Below are 16229 nucleotides of genomic sequence, written 5' to 3'. Positions count from 1 at the left end.
AATCAACCAACCAATACTGGTCTGCATGTCAACCCACGTGTCATTTTCCACTTTCCAGGATTGGTTTGCCCATAACACCAGAAATTCTTTAATGTTTCCCCCTCCTCTTCTTTTTCTTTAAAAATGAATCACAGTGTTTATCCTCTACAGCATAAACGTCAAGCAAGCATCCACTAAAAAAACCCCCCAAGACATCTAATCATCATTAAAATACAAACATCCATTTATTTATCCATCTAGCAAACCAGCCCCAAAGCAAGCCTGCAGCTCTCACCCTTCCTCGTCTGTGACAGAGTCGAGAGGTCACACACATTTATTTGAGGGAAAAAGTGACAGTAGGCGCCTCCGCAGGAAATTTAATTACATTGTTCCATTAAGAGGTCATGTGTGAAGAGGACTTGTTGAAATTAGTTTGGCTTGGGCAGTATGTCTGACTAATAGTCTAGTGCAAAGCGTGAAAAAACGCACAGTTTACACTGTGTCTATGCCAGGCGCCGATGATGGGAATGGGATGCAACACGGCTAAAGTTAATATAAACATCGATTCTGACTACACTGAAAACAAGCGACACATCTCTAATCGCTAATTAGGACATATTCACACAGTGAAAAATTTATTCGCAATGGTTTATTTGTTGCATGTTGTGTAGACGATCTGTACACGTTGCGACATTAAAAACCTTAAGACTATCAGACAATCCTTTGTGTAAAGCATGGCGAGTTGTTGCTTTTGAGGAAAAGTGCTGCATCTTTACCTGACAAGATTATTCCAGCAATTATACAGCATTTTAAAAGTTTCCATGTGTGAAAGAGCATGATAACGTAGGCTTTTTCTTGGATGTGTTTGAAGGAAACCACTCAGTCACAAGCTAAGAGCTCTGCAGTAGAGTTAAGAGAAGCAAAGGCTATTCGTAGAAAACAAGCATAAAACACTCATGGATGTGGAGCTTTGCACCCAGTTTTCCAATTTAAACATAAATAACTTAAGAGGCTACTTCAGAGATCAGGATCTTCTAGCAAAACCTATGTTATGCAGAATAATCGTATGCATAATAACTTATGCAAAACATAACTAGAGCTCTCAAATGATGAAATATGCAGCATTACTGTAATTTTTTTTCTTATTTTAATTAAGTTATTTTTTCAAGGCTGAATTTAATCAAAAATCCGTAACAACATTAATACTGACAAATGTTATGAATATTTAACTAAATTCAATCGGAATATCGAATAGATTTTAAAACCTATCTTTCTTTCTGCCATTTTATTTATTATTATTACATTATTTTATTTAGTATGAGGGGCCGCTTAATATTTTTTGAAGAAATTGTGATGCTTTTTTTATTCTTTGATGAATCAAAAAGTTCTAACAGCTTTTATTTGAAGCTGAATCTCATGTCTTTACTGTTTAATATGTCCTTGCTAAAAAGAAATAGTAATTTGTGTCAAGAAAAATTGAACTGACCTTAAACTTTCATCTCGAAGTGCTGTATTAAAACCAGTGAAAACATGAAAAGCAGTCAAAGGATTTTACAGACTACAGATTATGTATGCACTCCTCTAATCTCACAAAACACACTGTTAATCCTTAAGAATCAACCTGTTGGTTTAATCCCATCAAGTGGCTGAGACTCCTGAGGACATCTGACCTCTGCTTGACTCGCTGCTGTTTGCTTTGTGACTGAGGCATTATGGGTGAATTGACATGGCAGCTAAAAGTATGTTTGTTTAAAAGAACTAAAGTGTTTAGAAGGCAAAATTTTTCTTTAGTTTGCTTTCAGATGCATGTAAACATACTTGGTGTGCTTGTAGTGTAATGGGCTCTGATGATGTATAGACCTTACTTTTTCAGTGATACAAGTGTTGTTTGAGGAAAATGAACAGGCTTACCAGATGAAGGAAAACAATCATGGTCACACACGCATACCTTCAGGGCTTCCCGTAAAGGCCACAATGACTGGCCCTGCTTCCACTAATATTACCTTAATATTGATCTATGGACTGACCAGCTGTTCCAGCATTTTCCAGCACAAGCATACAAATGTAAGTAATTGCTTTATAGTCTCTTGACATCAGGACTTGCTATTCAGAGCGCTGGAATGCAGTCTCTTGGGAACGAATGACTAAAGCCATTGTGATAAACGCAATAATGGCTTGTGCATCAGTAACTCTAGATAGTCTGTTTTGGGCACATTACAGAACATCCAGACACGATTTAAAGGGACAGTTCATCTTAAAATTAAACTTTTTTAAATTTAGTAGCCCTTGTGTTTTTCCAAACCTAATAAAGAAACTGTTAAAATTTGGGGGGTGGAAATATATATTATTTTTGTATTTATTTGGAAGTCTCTAATGCTCACCAAAGCTGTATTTATTTGACAAATGGTATTACAATTTAAAATTAATATTACGATTTTTCTATTTTAATATATTTTAAATCAATTATTTTCCTGTGATGGCAAAGCTGAATTTTTAGCATCATTACAGTGTCACATGATTCTTATTCTAATATACTGATTTGGTTACTTATAAAACATGCATTATTATGGTTATTGAAATCAAACAGGATGTAACCAGGATATTCAACTGTTTGTGTTCCACAGAAGAAAGTCATACAGGTTTAGAAAACCACGAGGGTGAGTAAATGATGACTATTTTTATTTGGTGAACTTCCCTTTAACTACTGACAGCAGTCAAAGCTAGGGACCCAATCTGCAGCGGTGCTGTCAAGACGGGATCACAATAAATGGGATTGTTAAGAAACAGAGGAGGAAAAGCAGCTCCGGCTCTGTGCCTGCCTCTCTTCACTGCAGTTTTCAGGGAAACCCATCCGAGGATCTATTATCGCAGCAAACAAGTTGGCAGAGAGAGGTGCTCAGAGTCTGATCAGTATTGTTGAAACATTTAGAGAAACATGACCAGTAGATTCGAGATCATGCATAAATAATGTGGAAGCCGAAGCCACCGATTTGGAGCGTTAATCGCAGTGTAAAGAAAGAAAACACTGGGGTAGAGACCTATGAAGTCAACAAGCGAGATATAGTGTTTCTTAAAGGGATAGTTCTCCCAAAAAATAAATTTCCATCATCGTTTACTCACTGTCAAATATTCCAAATGGAAGTTTTATTCATCCATTCAGTAAAAAAGATGAAGAGAATTCAAGAATTGTGCTAACCAATCTGTTGACGGTAGCCAAAAAAGAAAATAAGTAAAATGGCTACTGTCAGCTGTTTGGTTAACAAAACTCTTTAAAATATATGTAAAATGTCTTTAATTAATATGTACTTTGATCAAAAAACCTATTATGTTCATACTGAATTGCAAAATATTTTTGCTGCTTATTAAAGGGATAGTTCATCCAAAAAATGAAATCCTGTCAATAATTACTCACTCTTATGTCGTTCCAAAGTATTTTTAATAAAATATGAGAGCCTTCTGACCCTGTATAGGCAGCAACGCAACCGATACGTTTAAGATCAAGAAAAGTAGTAAAGACATTGTTAAAATAGTTCATGTGACATCACTGGTTCAACTGTAATCTCACGAAGCTACAAGAACACATTTTGTGTGCATGGTTTGTCCATTAAACATGGCCGATACTACATAAAATATGGCTAAGATGATGCAAACTGTCATATGCACAAAAACAATAACATAAAAAAATAAACTATAATAAACTCCCAACCGTGATGAGAGCTGTGCTCTAGCTCATGGGGTATACTATACTTTAATGTCTAATATAATTAATTTTTACCTTCTCCATTCTGCAGTTACCTGCATTACATTCAGTTCACGTCTTCACTGAACAGTTCCATGCATCAGAAGGAAATGCCAAAGGATCTTCTTTAAAATAAATATTACGAAATTGTTAATCAATCGTTATTATCGTTACATCAGAGTTTTTGCACTGTTAAAGCTGCTTTTGCAGCCTAGCTTCATTAAATGATGTGGTTGGGAGGAAGTTGAGTTCCAGTATGTTTTTCTTGTACATCTAGCTCTTTTATGACCAATTGACCAAAAGGTGGAGAGCAAAGTTAGTCTGGTTAGCATTAGACCCTGCTCAAAAAGCTCTGTAAGCAAAGACTGACGATTCTTGATTAGGCACAATTAATCAAAATGACTCTAAAATCGTGATATGTTAAAAAATAAAATAAAAAAACAATGATTTTTTTACGTGTGCCACCAAAACAAGTGAAACCGATATGAATGGGAACGGCTTTCTGCAGGTATTATAGACCTGTTTGGATGGCACACTTCCGAGAGCCTAACAGAGAGAATGTTAATGGAAAAAGTCTGAGTGAGATAATATGAGATGAAGAAGTGGAGAACAGAGGCTTCAGTGTGCCCTGTTTCTCTCTCTCCAAACGGCCAGGGCTCCAAAAAGACCGCTATAGAGAAACGGCAGCGACGAGAAAGAAATAAACGAGTGCGCTGAGTATTCCAGCATGACCCTGGCAACCTTTCTACAACAGACTCCCTGTGAGTTATCCAAGGACTGACGTTCTGCTCTCCCACACAGAGGGAAGAAGACGCTCGTTGCCCTGGCTGGCATTTCTTACACAGGAACTGGAAAGTGGTTAAAGGTGCATTATAGACCAAGAAAGACAAAGACTACTCAGAAAATGACTCCATCCCACTTGCCTCAGTCAAAACAACATCAAAAGAATGCTGCTTCTATCTAGTTAACGTCCTCAACGACTAAAAAAAGACGCTGGTCAACATTTCACGCACTTGCTTTGCTGATCCGTAACAAAGAGAGCTCAGAGAGGGACACATTCCAGGCAGAAAACATCTAGGATGATTATGAGAAAATTATAGCTGAAATATGTGTCAAACCACATACGTCTAGTTGAGTTCCAAACCAAATATGTGTAGTTGTTCCAGAGCTTCAGACACTGAAGCACTCAAAAACAAACAAGAGTGATTGGATAAGCACTAATGAGGAGCTTAGGTGCCGAATTTCCACATTAGCCAGGACAGCGACTGCAGAGGTGTGACCTAAAGTGGTTAAATATCTGAACTGAAAACTCAAAAGTGTTCCACATCACCAGTGTGCTTACCAAACAATTAAAACAAAAAACAAAAAAAAAAAAACTGTATAATAAGTGTACAAACAAGTAAAATTGGGTTAAAACTAGGGCTGGGCAATATACTGCGCGATATATTCATGCACATCTTATAAGTAAAGCCGTTTCTTTGATTAGCAATTCACGAATATAACCTCCATAGAAGCGCTCTAAAATAATTTGAGAGAAAAAAAGTATTTCATAGGACCTAAAAGTTGTTAAAACGTTGCTGTTAAATTGCAAAAACAGCATTTAGGAAAAAATAAGATCATAGCTACCATTACTATAAATAAAATATTTACATTGTATATTATTTACTTCTTAGACTTATCTTACTTAAAGCAGAAGAACTAATTTAAAATCGCATTAACATAACAATCGATAAATATACGTATTTAATACATTTCGTTCTCTTTCTGTAAACAAGCAAGCAAATGAATCTTGCGTTTTCACATTTGAGAAACTATTTAAAATTGATTTGCATATTGGCGATCACTTAACATATAACAATGACAAAAATAAATAATATAATAATATACATTTTAAATTATTTAAATATATAGGCCTATTGAAATAAATCTTGTTCTTTCTTGCAGTAAACTAGCAAAAAAAATCTTGTTCGCATTTTCTCTTTTCATAATTTCACGTCTGTGTGCAAATCTAGATTCAAACTCCTTAGAATCATGCACTGCAAATATTGCTCTTATGATAAACAGCATGTGATGCACCTCATTTGCATGAAAGCTGAGTAGCTAAGTAAATAAAGGTAAGCTGTAAGAAAACAATAACGCTTGATGCCACTGTGAAGTAGAAAGGTTTAGGCTGAGAAGACATTACACAATTAGTCATTCAAAACATTTATGCTATTATGCAACCTGATACAGCTTTGGAAATACAACAATTCCATTATTTGTCATGCAGTCAAGCAGTTTCTCCAGATACTAATGTATTTCTCATACCGAGACAATCCCACAAGTCTAAATGGGGGAGCTTTTTAAGATGGCAAAGCTGTTGCAGAATGCAGAACTGTATCATAAAAAGATAAACATCACTAAATTGCTCGCAACATGTAAGAGACAGAGCTGAATAATGGCTCGGAGCAAGAGATAATTTTAAAAGACATCCGACAAGACAGAATCACCTCTGACCTCCTTTTATCTACCCTGTCTCTCCCCGAGAGCAAAAACAACGATTACAAGCCACTGAGAAACACCAGAAATAATCAATCTGACTAGAGAGAAAATCGATAGAGGAAATGACAGCTTTTCCTTGATTTGAAGCCATTGTTCATTGCTTTGTTCAATGCCTTTACAAAAGCATTAGAAATGGGCTTGAATCTACCAACATGCTGAAAATATAAAACCTCCATGACACAGTTGTTTTTGTCACATCCAGCGAAGTACACATCTGGACATTGGCTAGTTCTTTAATTGAAGTCAGACTTTATTACTGGCAATCAAGTCATATTTGCCAGACTGCTGTTAAACAAACATATATAAGACGCGGCAGTTTAACTTTGTTAGTCTTTTTACACCAGAAAGCTTGTAGCCTAAATATAAAGTCTGGCTTTGGCCTGGAGGCATTTAGACACACATCAATATCATAATCCACCATCCAAATCTGAAATTCAAAAGCAATTATTTTTGGAATATTATAATCCAGTCTTTAAAACGACAACAATGATATAAATGAGCTGCTTTGAAACAGTGTTTCATATTAGATTTCATACATCCTCCCACCTTTTTGATCCCATCTTCATATGAAACTGTACAATAATCAGACTCAAAATAGCTGACCTAGTCTGTTTAGCTAGCACTTAAACACATGTTGTTTCTTCAGGAATCAATGCAAACTGTTTAGAAAGAGAGAAAAAAAAAATCAAAACTTTAAAAGCACCCCTTAATAAAAATCACAGACATCTGTCACAGAATGCTACAAATAAGCTTGTTATTGCTCTTTCCTCCTAATCAAGAAAAACACCCAGCAGTGAAAAGCTTTTTAATGACCAGGCAATTATTTATATTTAATAGTATAATAAAATAATAATTTTCCTCCATTGCTGCATATATTTGACTCTTTTTCCCACCGTGAGGACGCCTGGGGTCTGACTCTAGTCTAGTGAGCCATTGATGAAGGGGATGGGCAGACAGAGCTGTTTAACAAAATGAGGCCATACATCAATCAATACCCTGACCGAAAGCCAGCCAAAGGCCGTCTATAGGATTGAAGCAGTACACCCCATGCTTTTCAGTATTCAGCTAGCCTAATAATGTCTTTTTCAATCAATGTACATGGTTGGACCGTAATATACCAACACTGTAATTGAAAGGTTGGAGGTTGTAGTTCTGGCAAAATAACAGGCTTGCCTGATAACCTCAAAAACCAGGGTTTTTGGAGAATGATTAAACAGACATATGACATACAGACATCTGACTGCACAAAATCTATGCTTGTAAACCAATGCAACATAATGAACATATAGACTTGGGCTGAGTGACATAGCTAAAGAGAAATGACGGTATTTTTCAGTTTTTCAACTTGAAACCATTAAAAAATATATTTTTGAAACATATTTCTCAACTGAGGATAAAAAAATTATACCATTTACTGAAATAAATTAGAATTAAACATGATGCCTTAACAGTAAGTTTAAATTAAAGCACTAAAATTGCTAAACGGAAATGAATCTGAAATAAAGATCAATTAAAAACAAAGTAGTATTTTTTCTCACATACCTAGAAATAAAACTAAAATCAAAAAGAAGACTAAGAATACAAAAATAAAAGCTAATTTTAGATTTTATTAAAAAACAAATAAGTAAATAATAAATAAATAAATAATAATAAATCTAAACTAATTAGATTCAACATGTTTAATGAAAAAAAAACAGATCTGGTTCTAAACAACACTTTGTCATGAAATACCTCTCACTTTATTGTTTTATTAAGCTGCACAAAATACTGTAATATGCACCTAACCATTTTAAAACATTTAAGAAATGATTCAATTATGTTATTACACAACTACAAAATTATACAACTAACAAATATATCGCAAATGTCTGGCATATGGCCCAGTCCGATTGATTACCCAGCAGCCTTTGCCCTCATTTTTCACATACTGTGGGATCTGAATGAATGATGCACCATTCATGTCACCGGAGAACATGTGGACTGTTAAGCTATGATGGTATGCTAGATTAGTTTTCACTTGAGCCATAGTTTGACTCTAACAAAAGCCAATCAACATCCCTCTGTGCAGGAGGCAACAAAGCAGATGCATACACGGGTTTCAGCTTCTGATTAAAACACCTGCACTGCCCCTTTAAGACAGAATTTCCTTTTTTTCGTCAGTTTCCTGTTGCAGCCTGATAACGGGCCTCATTCGGCAACGCAACGACAGCACACGGTACTATTATTCCCTGTGTTATTGCCTGGAATCAGTTCTACCTTAATCCAGAGTAAACAACCACCTGTAGCGCAGAGAGTAGGACTTTCTGGATTATGTGAAAGTGAAGAACGCCACTATTTTTAGCAGCAGGACTGGATGCAATCTGTTGAGGTTGTGAGCTGCTAGAGCACACATATGCCAGCTGAGACAATCAAACATGGTCCAAATAAAACTGTTTATTCTTGCTGTGAAACGGCAACACGTGGATCCAGTCCACTGGATCCTGCATATTTGTTCTGTATATATCTCCTAAAGAGGAATTATGTCTATATGTCTAATTTACCCCCTTCCTCTGTACTGCTTTTCCTCAAGTCTACCTCAGGTTAAGTAAAACGTTCACTTTCTATGCTTGTTTTTGGCTCCGAATGCGACGTCTGAACCCAGAAATTCTCACTTCTGAAATGAATTGCAAACCGGGCCTCAGACCAGCTCTAAAATGTCAACTTCCACCGACAGTCCTGCGCTTACCACCTCCCTCTCCTGAAACTGCTGTAGCTCTTCCTGTGTTTGAGAGGATAAGAGAGTCTGCCCACGCCTGTCTGGACTCACAAAGCACTTAATAATAAAGCCGATCCATAAACTAGATGTGAATGCTAAACCATCGATGAGAGTGCAGATGGTACAATGAACAATGAATATTCATGCAAGCAAACGTGCAACAACATTAGCATGTAAACAACAGCAGACGTAGTTTCAGAAAGTTAACTCTGAGTCTTTTTTCCTTCCGTTCCCCCACAAAGCAACTCACATTTGCATACTTTAGACACTTTACTCTATGAATGCCATTGTATTAGATAACACAGCTAGTACAAAGATAGCAAAAGCATGCTATTGATGTAGAACATGGGGTCATGAACTAAGAAAGCAAGATTCTTTTCATATAAGAGGTCATTACGCCCTATAATAAAAATAACTTGCATTGAAGCCAATCTGCCATAACAAGTTGTGGAATGTGCCACTTTATGATGTAATAGCGCGCAAACACCACATCCGCACAAGAAGATCAACGCCTGCTTCTACATCGCTGCCTGTTTAGCACCGCTCACCAGAAGTAAATAAAAAACAAAGACAGTTCATGACCCCTTTAACAAAAATGTGTTTTCTAAAGTTACAACTGATAAGGATACCTCTACGAGGATACCTGTATGAACTTGAGGGGAATTGACTTCATAAACAAAAAATGACCTCAAAACCAGTTAAAATAATGACACATTATGACCATGAAACATAAGTCAGCATCATACATAGCATTATTTGTTAACATATACCAGTTAATTTGGTAATTAGCTATAGTTACTATCTAATGCAGTGATTAACAAACTTTGTCACCGGAGCCCGTTTCTACAGAAAATATTACATACATATACTCTCAGACTTTAAGTAAACAGCTCTTAAAGGCTTGAAAATAATTTGCATGTTCACAGTGCTCTGATTTTGATGAATAGTAGGGTGTAAACAAATAAATATTGTTAGTATTTTTTTTATGTTTTATTTATTTTAATTGGATAACTGTATGATTTTATTCATTATTAGATATTTGTTGACTCCCCTGCAGTTCCCTTAGTTTGGAACAACCTGAGCTAAAGCAACAAACTCATAAATTTTAAGTGTGGCAAAAGTGCTTTGTGGAGCCACTCTGTGTACAAAACCAAGTCATCACATATCATACACATACTTGTCTTCATAGCATTTGAACCTTTTAGTTCTTTAAACTACCTACTGTTTTACAAAAACAAGCTTTCAGCACTAACATTTACAAGGAACATGCTCACACTCCTCTAGTGCTACAATAGGCCTCTGTCTACCTTTAACAATGATTGAGGATCAGTAGTGGTCTATTGATACCAAAGCAGAAAAGACTAATCAGGCTGTGATCAAGGGATGCAAAAGCTTATAGGCCATCTGAGCTGGGCTCTGGTGAACTGATGTTCACAGATGTTTCCACTTGATCTTTATCCAATTTCTGTAATGAAGGTCAACAACATGCAGCAGAAAAGTTTCAAGCATTGCTACAGCTATCATCTTTATGCTAGGAACAGAAAGGGACTGTGTCAGCCACAGTTTAGTAATACAGGGCAAACCCTCAGTATCAAATCCTCTTGACGTCAGTGAGATTACATAGTGCTCACTTCAGATACAGCATGCTTCTGGTATGCCTCCATTAGGAGCTGGCAATCCTCATGCTGTGAATCTAGCACCTGCAGAGCAAAGTATCTTGCTGTTTTAGTCACGACCGCATGTTTGAAACGAAACACAACTTTGCTTTGCTCTTTGCTGACCACATGAACAGTCTGAAGCGATGGCGCTCTGATAACGTTGGTCATTACATGAATGTGCCATTGTCTCAAGAACAGAAATTCAGATGTGAAAGTCACCAAAACACAGAGGAACACGACCATGTGACTCTCATACAAGGACACTGTGCACCACCTGACTAACCATGCAGTCTGTTAGCGCAAACTGAAAACAGTCAGCGAGAGAGAGCTCTTAAACCAGCAAAAGTGGGCCGTCAGCAGCTGGAGAGGCATGCGTGTGCTGTATCAAAGTGCTGACAGGACCCAGAGGTGACTCTGCAAGCAGTGAAGCAGTCCTCCTTTCAAGGAGAATCCATGTAAGAACATTGGATGAGACCAAAGGCATCTACTACTTCAGCCTTATGCCAATAACGAACTTACTTTTATGCACTATTCCCTACAGAAATGCAATCTTCTAATTTCGTACGCCTGCAAGCATCCAAACCCTGCCCATCCACACTTTTATACACAGTGTTGGCAACAACCTACTATAATTCATTCCAGAAAACCCAATATTGAAACTGTGCCTGCAGCTTTTAAGACGGTGTACACTCTCTCGCTAATTTATTACACAACGTGTTCTTTCTCTCCTTGCTTTCATACGTTTTAGGCACTTACCTTGATGGGGTTGGTACTGAAACGAATCTTCCTGCTGGGGGGTGGTTCTTCTTCTGTGGGCAGCCCAGGGATTTCCGAACAGCTGGATTCTGGTTCATAAGCATCGTCCTCCTCTGCCTCCTCATCTTCATCCAGCTGACTGCCACCAGAGTCCTCTCCGATCCCGCTGTAGGCGCTGATGTCCACAAGGTCTGCTTCTGAGATATCCTCTCTGTGGGATTCCTCCTCGCCGCAGGCCTGTCCAATTTCCTCCTTTTGTTCAGAGGGCTCATGACTACCGGTGGCCTCTCCATTTTCCAGAGAGGCGTGGACATCCGCCTGTACCAGTCTGCTCCCTGCATCCGGTGCTCCTCCATGCTCCTCTGGTTTGGAACTCTCTTCTGACCTGGACTTATCTAAATCTGTAGCAAAAGCCTCATCCTCGGATGGTTTGCCTCTGGGTCCGTCAGCTTGGATGCTTGCTCTAGTCTTCGGACTCCCAGGTACAGCCTCTTGGTCGTTGCACTGAGCTCCCTCCTCTTGGTTCTCCGTCGGAGGGGAGACTCGTGTCTTTCTGGTGGCAACTTTGGAGCTGACTCCTCCCACCTTGGCCGGGGTAGAAGGCAGCGGGGAGGTTGAGGTCGGTCGGTGAAGGTTGTTGCGCTGGTCTGCTCGTTCAAACACAGCGCTCAATTGGCTGACTGTTGGGGACACTGCATCTGCACGACAGTCCCCTGTATCCAGTCTGTCCAATGACTCCGTGCTGCCGTTGAAGCGCACCACCACATCCAAACGGCTATCTTGGAAGCCAGACGCCCGCTCCTTCTTTAGCAGGATTCGATTCGTCGCAGCCTGCTTCTCCTGCAGGTGACGTTGCTCAAAAATCTTCCGCGTCTCCTGCAGCTTGGAGAAGCCTGTGGCTGATCCACGGGAGCCGCTACCATCGGTCTTTCCATCGAATCGGCTAACTCGCTCTGACACAGTCGCACCGAGCTTGAGCAGCGCGCTGTGATCCACGTTCTCATTTAAACTGCTCGCTCTGGGAAGGGAGAGTCGGACGGCCTGGTCTTTGGCCTTCGACGGATCCTCTTCTTCCCCAGGAGAGCCCATCTGCATGAACATATTCTTGATGCGGTGCACATTGGAGCCGTACCTGCGGCCCCGGCCTTGGGGTCGAGGCTTCACGTCCTCGCCGTTAGCAGCACTGGAATCTTTTAGTGGCTTGAGAGATTGAATTCCAGCTTCATAGGCGTTCCTGTGTGGCGATGCGCTTCTTGCTACGAGGGTGGTGCCAGTGCTGCCGCTGGCTGTTGATGGGGGTTCAGTCTTCATCATGGTTAATCAAACAGCAGTAAAGACGAGCAGAAACAGCATAGCCCTCTGCTTCTCCTCCTTGTTGCGTGAATATGAAGTGGCAGCCATCAGAAGAAGTTCATATTATCAGCCACAAAAAAGAGAGAAAAAGAGAAAGTATGAATAAGAAGAAATATGCACGGTTAACACAGGACATTATTCAGATGATGTATTTCAAGACATTTGTCAGGTTGTTTTCCTTAAAACAGTCTTGCATGTAGGATTAATTTCTTAAGCATCTCATCTCAAGCCTCCGTTGCTAATTGCAAAATGTAATTTTAGACCTAGATATGGAGGCTTGAGCCATAGTGCTGTTATTAATGCAGTCTAATGCAGTTATTACAGAGTGATTAATTGTAGCTGTGTGAAGCATGTGTAAATTACCTGGATCTGTGCAGTATCTCTATTAACCTTGCAACTTAGCTTCTTTCAGCTGTGAAACTACTTTTTCCACAGTCATATGGAAAAAACATGGAAAAGGTTTGCCATTTTTGGCCTTCTGTTTGTTATATTAATGGGCTGGGTCAGTATCTTTGTGAGTTTTGGTTCTTTTGCTGTTATAGGGGGTAAAGGCCTTTGAAATAACTGAAATCATTTGGAAAAGTGATATGGACTTGTAATGCAGTCAAGACCTGCCTGGAACTACTTTAGCCGTGCGTTTCCTGAAAAAATAATTGCACACCAGAACGGTTAACTAATCAGATTCAAGCATCCCTATAGTATAAAAATCTATGACGGGGTTGCCGTTTGAACACTTAAGCCACACTTACAAACTTATGAAGTTCGTTGAATTGGATAGAAAATGACAGGAAGAATGTGTCTGCTAAATTAAAAATGTAAATGTAAACATTTAACCAAAGTGGCATCTGCAGACAATTTCATATAGTTCATACACATACCCTGTTAAAGTAACAAATTAAACGAGATTTGATTTGATATTTTGCATCTAATGCATTGGAATGCATTCAAGTACTAAGTAACCTAAGTAGCCTAAATACTTTTGATAACTCATTTAACAGATCAAGAGGAGCCACTATTTAATGCATATGCTTTTAAAAAAGAAAACAAAAAGCAACAGTACAGTGAAAATGCCCATAGGCTAAGTACCCTGATGTGTTTTTTTGAGCATTCATTGACAGCTCTGCCACGACCACACAGATGCCCCAGGGTCATAAAGCTAGAAAAGTTGCATTCTCAGACGCCTCTTATTTTCACAGTTTACCTGAATATGCATTTAAAACAAGAGTACATGAAGATGCAAGGCCAATTTTAATATGCGATCTTTTAAAAAAACAAAGGTGCAAATCGCAACAATATTAAATCTAAAGGAAACGGTTTACGCAGTGATGTGAAACACTTCCGTAGTGACTCAAATTTCCTTGAGATGCACTTTAAGGTGTGCGCTATCATATAACATTGTTTCCAATGCTTTTTAAGCAAATTAATTCGGGCAGACAGTGGTGTTTAAACGAGACTGATTACTGTGCTTCAGAACATGTTCGTTTTTTGATGGCCAAGAGCCGGCATACAAAGCCTCTTAAGGTGACCAAGCTGTTTTTTTAAATAACACATTATAACAGAAAACGAACCAGAGCCCAGCTACCGTGCTACAAAACACAGCAACCAGCTTAAGCTGTATCTCTGTAGACAACGAATTGATCTTTATGCCAGATAAAGGAAGTCAGATCAACGAAACCGTAAACAGAGTCACAGGAACACGAGACACTTTCAAGTCATTTGATATATTAAACGGGTCATGATTTCTTGGGAAATACCATGCATACTGGCATGGACAGGCAGGCTTTGTTGTGATCCCATGCTGCTGATGCTGATGCCAGTAGATTACTTATCTTGGCAGCACGAATCAGCCAGCCTTTAGGCACCGAAACATCGGCTGTCGTTTAAATTCCGCTTCATATCGAGATGTTCCCTACGTGCAAGACGGACAATATCGCTAATTAAAATCGGAAACCGTAAGATATGTCGTTTCTGCGTGAAGGGGTGTCAACAGATTGAAGCTGCAGCCTGTCAAAACATCACATTAGGACCCAGCGGAGCGAGCGGGCCCCGCTCTCCGCAATGATGCCTCGACTTCCTGCATCCTCCGCCGTCCAAATAACGGTTCTGCCGTTACAATCACAGAAAATCGGCCAAAGCGCCACATACGGCGAGTCGCGCTCTACCCGGAAACTGGACGTACCTTGTGTCTCGTGCTCATCGAAGACTCCGTCCTTTAATCAACGCAGAGTCCTTTCGTTCGCGAATCCATTGTGTCCACGAGCCGTTTTAGCCCTCTTGATTTCCCCCCACGAGCTAGTGACGCGCCTGCCTCTCTCTCTCTCTCTCTCTCTCTCTCTCTCTCTCTCTCTCTCTCTCTCTCTCTCTCTCACACACACACACACACTCTCTCTCTCTCTCTCTCTCTCTCTCTCTCTCTCTCTCTCTCTCTCTCTCTCTCTCTCTCTCTCTCTCTCTCTCTCTCTCTCGATATACTTGTGCCCTTCTCTCCTATTCACCCATATAGCACACAGCAGCATCGCAGGTTACTTTAACCCTTCCAGCAGAAACAGAATAGGTACACGGAAACCGGTAAAGCGGCAAAAAACCGATTTGCACAGTATAGCGTAAAAAATGCAGTAGCGTAAGCTGGTAGGAAATTAACTTTTATTTCTGCATTAAGTAGTTATGTCAATCTAGCTTACTGTACTACTGCAACAAAAAATAGCGTTTTTAGATGTTGCTATTATAGCTACATTTTATATTTTATAAAGCACGCCATAAGCTAAATGAATTCCTAATTTAATAAACTGCTTAGAGATAACGTGTAGGCAATATAGAGTTTTGTTTTGTCCTTTTCCTCTTGATTTGTTTCATTACGTTACCACATTTGTTGTTTCTGTTTTGTATTTCAGTACTATGGGAACATTGTCGTTATTGATAATAATCATTTGTAAGTCCAGTATAGCCTACATTTGGTGTGTACACACACACACACACACACGTGAAATTATTTCATTTTCTTTCAACTGTACTGTACTGTCTCCTTTTAATTCCTTAAGCATTTTATATAATTAAGTCGTCATGTTTATTTTGGTAACAGCTTTGGTGACACAGATAGATAGATAGATAGATAGATAGATAGATAGATAGATAGATAGATAGATAGATAGATAGATAGATAGATCAGTCGGCGGTCTACTGGTTTAAACTCGAGGCAAAAAACTCTTGTCAGAAACAGTTAAGTTTTTACTAGACGTGTCTTTGAATCTCTGAATCAATCCGCTGCAATGCACACAGGGCTGTAAGACACACTGACCCATTTTAGCGACATTCGAGCCTCCTGGAGGCAGCTGCCGGCGGGTGGAGGGCGACATCGTCTGGTGAGTCTTAGAAGTCCATCCCTAACCATTGTACAGACTGTAGCCAGGACACCGGTGTGGAATCCCACACCCTGGGGAGTCTTTGTTAC

The 16229-nt window shown here is 39.1% G+C and overlaps 1 protein-coding gene across 1 annotated transcript in view; it reads right to left on the bottom strand.

Moving 5' to 3' along the window:
- Nucleotides 1–15115, bottom strand: part of ppp1r9ba (protein phosphatase 1, regulatory subunit 9Ba) — a 35389-nt gene extending 20274 nt beyond the window's left edge. Inside the window, exons 1-2 of the mRNA XM_043228511.1 lie at nt 14961–15115; nt 11429–12799 (exon numbers count right to left, since the gene is read on the bottom strand). Coding sequence (XP_043084446.1) covers nt 11429–12742 — 1314 coding nt within the window. The 5' untranslated portion in view covers nt 12743–12799; nt 14961–15115. The remainder of the gene's footprint in view (nt 1–11428; nt 12800–14960) is intronic.
- Nucleotides 15116–16229: the final 1114 nt, after the last annotated feature.

The sequence above is a fragment of the Puntigrus tetrazona genome, chromosome 3 (genome assembly GCF_018831695.1).
Source record: "Puntigrus tetrazona isolate hp1 chromosome 3, ASM1883169v1, whole genome shotgun sequence".
Lineage (NCBI taxonomy): Eukaryota > Metazoa > Chordata > Actinopteri > Cypriniformes > Cyprinidae > Puntigrus > Puntigrus tetrazona.
This window is presented reverse-complemented; position numbering and strand designations above follow the sequence as displayed.